This window comes from Tupaia chinensis, unplaced genomic scaffold (assembly GCF_000334495.1).
Source record: "Tupaia chinensis unplaced genomic scaffold, TupChi_1.0 Scaffold143646_2, whole genome shotgun sequence".
NCBI lineage: Eukaryota > Metazoa > Chordata > Mammalia > Scandentia > Tupaiidae > Tupaia > Tupaia belangeri.
In genome coordinates this window covers 77,732-85,896 of record NW_006203495.1, presented here as the reverse complement: position 1 = coordinate 85,896, position 8,165 = coordinate 77,732, and the positions used below count along the sequence as shown (strand labels likewise).

The 8,165-nt window shown below is 60.3% G+C and overlaps 1 protein-coding gene across 1 annotated transcript in view; it reads right to left on the bottom strand.

Moving 5' to 3' along the window:
- Nucleotides 1-6,846: 6,846 nt before the first annotated feature.
- The window catches only part of PTPRU (protein tyrosine phosphatase receptor type U), a 70,301-nt gene continuing 68,982 nt past the window's right edge, over nucleotides 6,847-8,165 (bottom strand). The window contains 2 exon segments of the mRNA XM_027766734.1: nucleotides 6,847-7,885; nucleotides 7,990-8,125. Coding sequence (XP_027622535.1) covers nucleotides 7,823-7,885; nucleotides 7,990-8,125 — 199 coding nt within the window. The 3' untranslated portion in view covers nucleotides 6,847-7,822.

The following is an 8,165-nucleotide window of genomic DNA, read 5'->3' as shown; positions in this document are numbered from 1 at the left end:
TTGGGGGGGGGTGGGGCCTGCACAGGCTGGAGCCCTGGGAGCGAACTGTCCCCAGCTCCCTCCAATGTAGGGGCCGAAGGGACACGAAGGCCGCGTGACTGGGCCCAAGCAGATAAGCCCCTTGCCAAGTGTCCCAGGCCTACCTGAGCACGCCAGGCACGCGTGCACACATGTGCTCATGGTCCAGGCTGTGAGACTGGGGTGGAAGGCAGGGCAAAACCTCCTGGGGGCTGGTCTCCCTCCCTCTCTCCCAATCTCTCTCAGAGAAATAAATAAGTAAACTTTTCTTTTTTGTTTTTTTTTTTTTCTTTCTTTTTGAGAGATTTTTGCTATAGGGTACGTGCGCTCACCAGAAAGACAGAGAGACAGAGAGACAAAAAGTGAGAAATCACCCCCCAGGGGGGATGGTCACGCCGCAATCCCTTCTCCTCCATTCTCCTCTCGGGATCTTGGGCACACACGCACACGCGCCCAGCATGAGTTTAAGCCACAGGTCCAGGCTCGAACCACGGTTGACTACGTGGGAGTCCAGCGACATAGCCATTACGCCAACTGCTGGTCCCTATAAACTTTTCAGTAAGATCGAGAGCCAGCCCCACAGCCTAGCTGTGAAGGGAGCCAGCTCCCACGTGGCCGACTGAGGTTTGAATATTGGCCCTGGCAGCCTGACACACACCAGGTGCACGTGCATGCATGCCCCGAATCTTGGGAGAAATGGCAGAGAAGGGACTGCAGTGACCACACATGAGGGGCACTTCCTCCCTCTCTGTCTCTCTCTGGTGAGTGTACGCACCCTCTTGAAATTAAAGAAAGGGCCAGTGGGTGGTGTGGAGGTTTACGGAAGCTAGATCCTACATAGCCAACTGTACAGTTCAAGTCCCAGACCCGGCGGCTTGAAAAACATGCGGCATGCCCAAAGTCCCGAGAGCATGGAGAAGGGGCTGTGGCTTGACCACCCCCCGGGGAGCAGTCTCTCACTGAACCGTGCTCTCTCGAGCAAGAACCTGTGCACTAGCAAACTTCAAAAGGAGAGAGAACGCAGCTGCGTAATACAGCCAGTAAGGGGCCGCCCCGCCCACAGCGTGAGCAGGCCGGCTCCAGACCAGGCCGCGCTCCACCCGGGAGGTGCAGAGAGGGGCTGAGCTGCAGGCCACTTTTCTGAAAAGGCTTCTCAGCTCCTTGGCTCCCCTAACTCTGCAGACTGAGACCTCTGATGGTGCGCCGGCTGGCCTCGCCCAGGCACAGGGGACACGGAGCAGCCAGGCTCTGTCTGGGAGCTCTGCCGTGTCCTGGCTCGAGAGAGCCGGAGGGTGGACCAGTTCACCGAAAAGGAATTCCAGCAGCTGCTGTGATTCGGATTTAGATCCGCCAGGGTTTCTGGGCGGATGATGAGTGCCGCCCCGCAGTCCACTGGCAGGGTTCTACCCCCCTCTCTGAGGCGGGTCTCTCACATTGAACAGGCTGGGTCTGATCTATGTCTTGGGATTTCCAGGAGGACCGCAATGACGTCTCCACTGAGTCCGAGGACCTGCCCAGGGAGGGGTGCGGGCCCAGACCGAGGTCCAGCCCAGGCCCGAGACTGGCCCAGGCTCAGACAGCAGAGGCGAGGCCAGTGACTGGGGCACAGAACACAAGCAATGTGGGCCCAGCGCTGCCCTGCTTGGAACAGGCTCCCAGAAAGCACCGAGTCTCTCTGTACAGATGGGGAGGCCAAGCCCCGGCGTGGCAGAGGGAGGCCAGCACTAGAGCCCGGCCACCAGACCGGGAGCCATCAGCCGTCCGCGGGCTGAAGCGGGCTGAGAGCATGGCCTTCAGGGCCGCACAGCTCTGAGGCAGCAGCTCTGCAACCTCCACTCATGCAACGAATGCCCAGGAACAGGCCGGAGGACACAGGACAAGACCCGCGAGACCCGTGTGGCCCCCGCTGGCTCACTGCTCTGCCCATGGGAGGTAGTGACAACAAATGAACAGCTAGTCAGTGAGAAAGCAGCGAGGGGCAGACCTGGAGGCTGAGTGACAAGGACAGCAGAGCGGGGACCACTCCAGGGCATGCAAGTCAGGCCTCTCAGGGAGGGGACTTGGGAGCTGGGACCCAGACTCCAGCAAGAGGTAGCCACACAGAGACGGCAAAGAACTCACACCGCAGAGCAGAGATGAAGCAGAGCAGCAGGAGCGCGGGCTGCCAGCCTTGGGGACGAGGAGCTGGCTCTTCCACGTGGAGCAGGGGTGTTGGCGGGAGCAGCTCGGCCCGTCATTCTCAAAGGGCTGCTCTGGTCCCGGCTATTCATGGGACACTCGAGGGCTCTGACCAGGGCATGGAGCTCAAGCTCCCGGAGCCTCAGTCTCCTCATCCATAACATAGGGACCACAACTGAACCTACATCCCGGGCTTCACTGCGGCCTACAGTCAATGATCCTCAGAGTCCCTGGAGAGCAGACAGCTCTGCTCCATCACAGCCACACGTCAAGGCCCTCACTGTACACCCCAGGACCGAGCCTCACCCCACCCGCTGACCTGGTCTCTGCAACACCACCACTCCAATCGCCCTGAGCCGCCAGGTGCCCAGGCCAAGCCCATCAAGCTCCTGTCCATCGGGGCCGGCACAGGGAGGGAGGCGGGGCCGATGGCAGGAGCCAGGCCTGCTCTTGAGTAGGGCCCAGCAGGGCCTCAGCTTCCACTGGTCACAGCTTCTCATGGGGACCTGGAATACATGACCTATTGGGGTGGCAGAAGGGTCATGAGGAGTCATGGTTGCTTCGCCACTCCTATAGCCAGCTTCATGGTCACCCATGCAACAATTAGTCCTGGCAGTAGCAGGTGCTGCCCATCTGCAGTGGGGGGTCCCCTCTGTGCAGTGGAGATCCCCTCTGCAGTGGAGGTCCAGTCTGTCTGCGGCCTACAGTCAATGATCCTCAGAGTCCCTGGAGAGCAGACAGCTCTGCTCCATCACAGCCACACGTCAAGGCCCTCACTGTACACCCCAGGACCGAGCCTCACCCCACCCGCTGACCTGGTCTCTGCAACACCACCACTCCAATCGCCCTGAGCCGCCAGGTGCCCAGGCCAAGCCCATCAAGCTCCTGTCCATCGGGGCCGGCACAGGGAGGGAGGCGGGGCCGATGGCAGGAGCCAGGCCTGCTCTTGAGTAGGGCCCAGCAGGGCCTCAGCTTCCACTGGTCACAGCTTCTCATGGGGACCTGGAATACATGACCTATTGGGGTGGCAGAAGGGTCATGAGGAGTCATGGTTGCTTCGCCACTCCTATAGCCAGCTTCATGGTCACCCATGCAACAATTAGTCCTGGCAGTAGCAGGTGCTGCCCATCTGCAGTGGGGGGTCCCCTCTGTGCAGTGGAGATCCCCTCTGCAGTGGAGGTCCAGTCTGTGCAGTGGAGGTCCAGTCTGTGCAGTGGAGGTGCCCTCTGTGCAGTGGAGGTCCTGGCTACAGTGGAGGTCCCCTCTGTGCAGTGGAGGTCCCAGCTACAGTGGAGGTCCCCTCTGCAGTGGAGGTCCCGTCTGTGAAGTGGAGGTCCCATCTGTGCAGTGGAGGTCCCGTCTGCAGCGGAAGTCCCATCTGCAGTGGAGGTCCCCTCTGCAGTGGAGATCCCGTCTGTGCAGTGGAGGTCCCCTCTGTGCAGTGGGGGTCCCATCTGTGCAGTGGAGGTCCTGTCTGTGCAGTGGAGGTCCCGTCTGTAGTGGAAGTCCCATCTGCAGTGGAGGTCTCGTCTGCAGTGGAGGTCCCGTCTGCAGTGGAGGTCCCCTCTGTGCAGTGGGGGTCCCGTCTGTGCAGTGGAGGTCCTGTCTGCAGTCGAGGCCCTGTCTGCTGTGGAGGTCCAGTTTGTGCACTGGAGGTCCTGTCTGTCAGGATCTGGCCCCCAGGGGGCCTTCCACCCTGTGCCTGCTCAGCCAAGGCCCTGGGCAGAGCCCAGCAGAACTGTTCTCTTCCTGTGCTCCAGGCCACCTGTCCAAGCATCCTTTCTGATCTCACAGCATTTGAAAACCCAAGCCCAGGCCACAGGTCACCCATCTGGGGTGGCCCCAAGGGTGTCCTTGAGCTTTTGACACCAGACAGACAGCCAGCCAAGCAGAGCAGTGCAGTTAACACCCAGGCTGGCCCAGCGGCCTTGGTGCAGGCTGGGGTCCCACAGAGGCCCGGATCTGGCCTCCCCAACCCTAAAACAGGGTGAGTGAGTGGCAGCCCCTTTATCCCACTGCTGGGAGGCTCAGCAGGGATCCCGACATTGCAAGGACCTGACAAAAACCAACCTCAGTCTCTCGCTCTCACACACACATGAACAGCAGAGAAGCCCCAGGCTTTGATGTGAGCCTACACGTGGGTTCATGTCCCAGTGCTGCCACATGATGGCCAAGTGATGGTGAGCCCCCACCCCTCATTCCAAATTGGGTGGCAGTCCCTGGGTGGAGAGCTGGGGGGGGGGGGGGGGGGGGGGGGTAAAGGTGTGCGGCCTATGACAGCAGCAGGTGCCGAGCGAAGGCAGGGACTTCACAGCTGACAGAAATCACCAGTGGCTGTGCCAGCTCTTCCTAAACACTCCGCCTCTACACTCAGACCCATCCTGCCAGGCGCATCAAGTTTATCTCGGGATTAAAGCAGAGCCTCGGGGTGCAGGACTGCGCGAAGTCACCAGAGGTATGACGTTGGGGTGGGGAGGGGAGGGGAGGACTTGGCTTGTCCGTCCTGCAGCTGGTGCTCCTCCCAATACACAGCCCTCCTCCCAGCTCCTCTGAAAGGTTCCGCAGACCACTGCTCAGGTAGGCGGCAGCCCTCACACCCTCCTTCCTCTCCACCTCATGCCATCCAAGCCCAGCACCAGCTCCATGGCAAGCCTTGGAGCTCAACACCTTGTAAGACAAAAGGGAAAAGCGCAGGGGCAGGTAGGTGGCGTGGACTCCCACACGGCTGACCATGGTTCGTGTCCCAGACCCGGCGGCTTGCTTTCTCTTTCTCTCTCTCTCTCTCTGTCCCTCTGTGGTCAAATTAAAATAAATAAAGTTAAATAATTCAAAAAAAAAAAAAAAGGAAAAGGAAAAGCGTATCAGCTCTGCCCAGAGTGCATGTGTATCAGTCAGCTTCTGGTGCGTAACAAAGATCCCATTAAGAGAAAGAACCATTTATTATCTTTCCTGGGTGAGGAGGCTGGCTGGGCAATTCCTCGTAGCTCAGACGGCTGTACTCACCCGACAGGCTGGTTGGGCTGGAAGCTGCATTCCCAGTTCTGGCAGCTGCTGTCTGCTCGTGGGAGGAGCTGTTCCTCCCCCAGGTGCACTCCCACCATCCAGCAGGCTAGATGGCCTTCCTTAAGAGCAGGCTCCAGGGGCAGGGGTACAACTCAGGGCCTCCTAAGACCTGGGATCCAGAACTCCCAGGCCGCCACTCCTGTCGAATTCTATTGGTCAAAGCGTCACTTCCTACTGTCTAGAGTCTGTGTCACATGTCTGTGGCCCAGCAGGTATGGCTTGCGGGTGTGTACAGAATGAGGTGAAGGGCACCAGGACTATGCAGTGACATGTTCACTCAGATTACAGGATGCTGGATTGCGGGGTCATCAGAACGACCTTTGTCATTTATGTCCTCTGGAGAAACGGACACCAGACGTCTGTTATGAGCATCAGTACATCACAGAGCAGCTCTCGTCAGAGACAGAGGCCAGACCAGAAGTGCGTTGCCCAAGGTCACACAGAAGGCGCGTGGCAGAGCCAGAGGTAGCTCGGGTCCCTCCACCCAGCCCGAGGAAGCCTGTGTGCTGTCCCCAGCAGGGCTGCATCTCTCTTCCCGTTTCTGCCGTGTGCAGAGTCCTCTCAGCACCGGTACCACGTGCCACTGCCCCGTCCCACCAGTGCTGACAGGCTGCCCACTTCACAGGGAGAAGCACCCAGAGGGCAGCTGCCTCGCCCAGGGCTCACGGGGCCCCCCCGCGGGGGGCCACGGGGGGGGGGGGGGGCATCTGCTGAGATTCCCACTCTGGGGTCTCAGGGGTTGGGCGGGCGACTGCCCTGGGGACTGCAGAGGTCTGCGTAGAGGCGACAGCTGGGTGTGGAAGGGCCATGAGAAATGCCCTTGACACCACTGTGCCACTTATCAGTGAAATAAACCTAGGCCCAGCCAGAACCCAGGTCTCTGACCCCAGCCCAGGTTCCTCCCTCTGCACTGGGGACTAGGACAGGCGAGCGGGCCGGCCGGCTGGTCACACACAGGGCTGCTCTGTGGCATTCAGAGCACATTTATTTACAGTGCGCTTACAAACACCAGCTCACACCTCCCCACAGCCCCTGCGAGGTAGGTCAGTAGTCGTAGCTACAGTTTACAATGGGGAATTGAGGCACACAGCGGGGGTATGACCAGCCCCATCTTAAAGAGAACTTCCGGGACCAGCAGTTAGCATAACGGCTATGTCACTGGACTCCCATGTAGTCAACCACAGTTCAAGTCCCGGACCCGGTGGCTTAAACTCACGCCGGGTGCATGTGTGTGTGCCCAAGATCCCGAGAGGAGAATGGAGGAGCAGGGACTGCGGCATGGCCATCCCCCTGGGGGGTGATTTCTCGCTTTCTGTCTCTGTCTCTCTCTGTCTGTCTGGCGAGCGCACGCGCCCTATAGCAAAAACCTCTCAAAAAAATAAAAAGAACTTCCCACACCCACCCATTAAAAAAATAACAAGCAGGCCAGCCAGTGCTGTGGAAGGTTGAGGCGCTGGATCCCATATGGCAACTCCATGGTTCAAATCCCAGACCCATCAGCTTGAAAGTCATACCAGGCACATGCACACCCACAACCCTGAGAGGAGAGTGGAGGAGAAGGGATTGCGGCATGGTCACCCCCCTGGGGACTGATTTCTCACTTTCCTCTTCTCTCTCTTCTGCCCTATGGCAAAAACCTCAAAAAAAAGCCCTGGTCCTCCATCCCCAGATGCCCCATCCTCTGAGCCCTAGGGGTCATAGCCAGCCCTGTTCTAGCACTGCCCCTGCCCCAGGGACGGCCTGCCCAGAAGCCATGGGCCTCGGCCCCAGGACTGTTGGTCAGCCTTGCAGATTGTCACTGTCCACGCTGAGCAGAGCCAGTCCAGCAAGGCCGGCACGTCGTGAGAAGAGCAGGCCGAGGCGACTTCATTTGTTCTCATTTGGCAAACACCAGGTCAGGCAGGGGAGGAGCCTCATGGGCACGTGGGGTGGGCAGGCCCCGCATCTGGGAGGTTCAGAACACGTGTCGGGAAGGGTCACACGTGTTAGGGGGGATGTGAGCAGAATGCCCCAGGGCCACAGGGGCAGTGGGGTGGGGTGGGCACTGCAGTTGCCCTGGGAGGATGATGTGTCCCGCTGCAAGTCAGGACAGAGTCCAGCCTCCCAGGTCCCTCACGTGGGGGCCAGGGGTATCGTGATGGGGTTCCAAGCCCGAGTGCACCCTCCACCCTTATGCAGAGGGACCAAGCCAGGTGGGAGCCTTGGCCTGGCCCTCTGCAGGCCATCACTCATGTCTGCCTAGAGCTACGGTCCAGGGACCTGGCCTGGGCCCCCCGGGGCTGCTCCTTCTGAACCCGTCCCCGTGCCAGGTGGAGCAGGCTCTGGGCAGGCCTGCAGGACCCTGGGAGGCCCGGCTGGGCTGCAGTCCTGCCAAGCTCCTCCCTGGTTCACAGCCTGTCCATGGGACACAGAGAGGCCCCGCCCGCAGCAGCAGATGCAGTTGGATGGCGGAGTCCGCAGCAGTGCTCCTCCAGGCTGTGGCGCAGAGCTGGAGGCCCGGGTCTTCCTGGCCAGTCCTGGACGTGGCCTGGCCCTGAGAGCTGCGGCTGCCAACCCAGGGCCGCTATCTGGCCTCCAGCCCCTCCAGGTACTCCAGGGCCACGGCGTAGCAGAAGTGGTACTGACCCTGGGGAGAGGGAGGGCTGTGAGCCGGCCCCTCCCCGTGGCCGCAGGGCAAGGGGGTGGGTGCCATGTGGCCCAGATGTGGCCGGCCACGGGAGCGCCCCTTACCATGGTCTCCACCATGTTGGGTTTGTAGTTCCGAAGGGTTTTGGCAGCGAAGAAAACGTCCACCAGATTGTGGCAGCGGATCATCTCCAGGACCGAAGCGCAAGCGCAGAAGGTGCCGCTGCGGCCGCCTCCATTTCTAAGACACAAAAGGCTTGGTCAAGGGCTCAAGGGCCCCA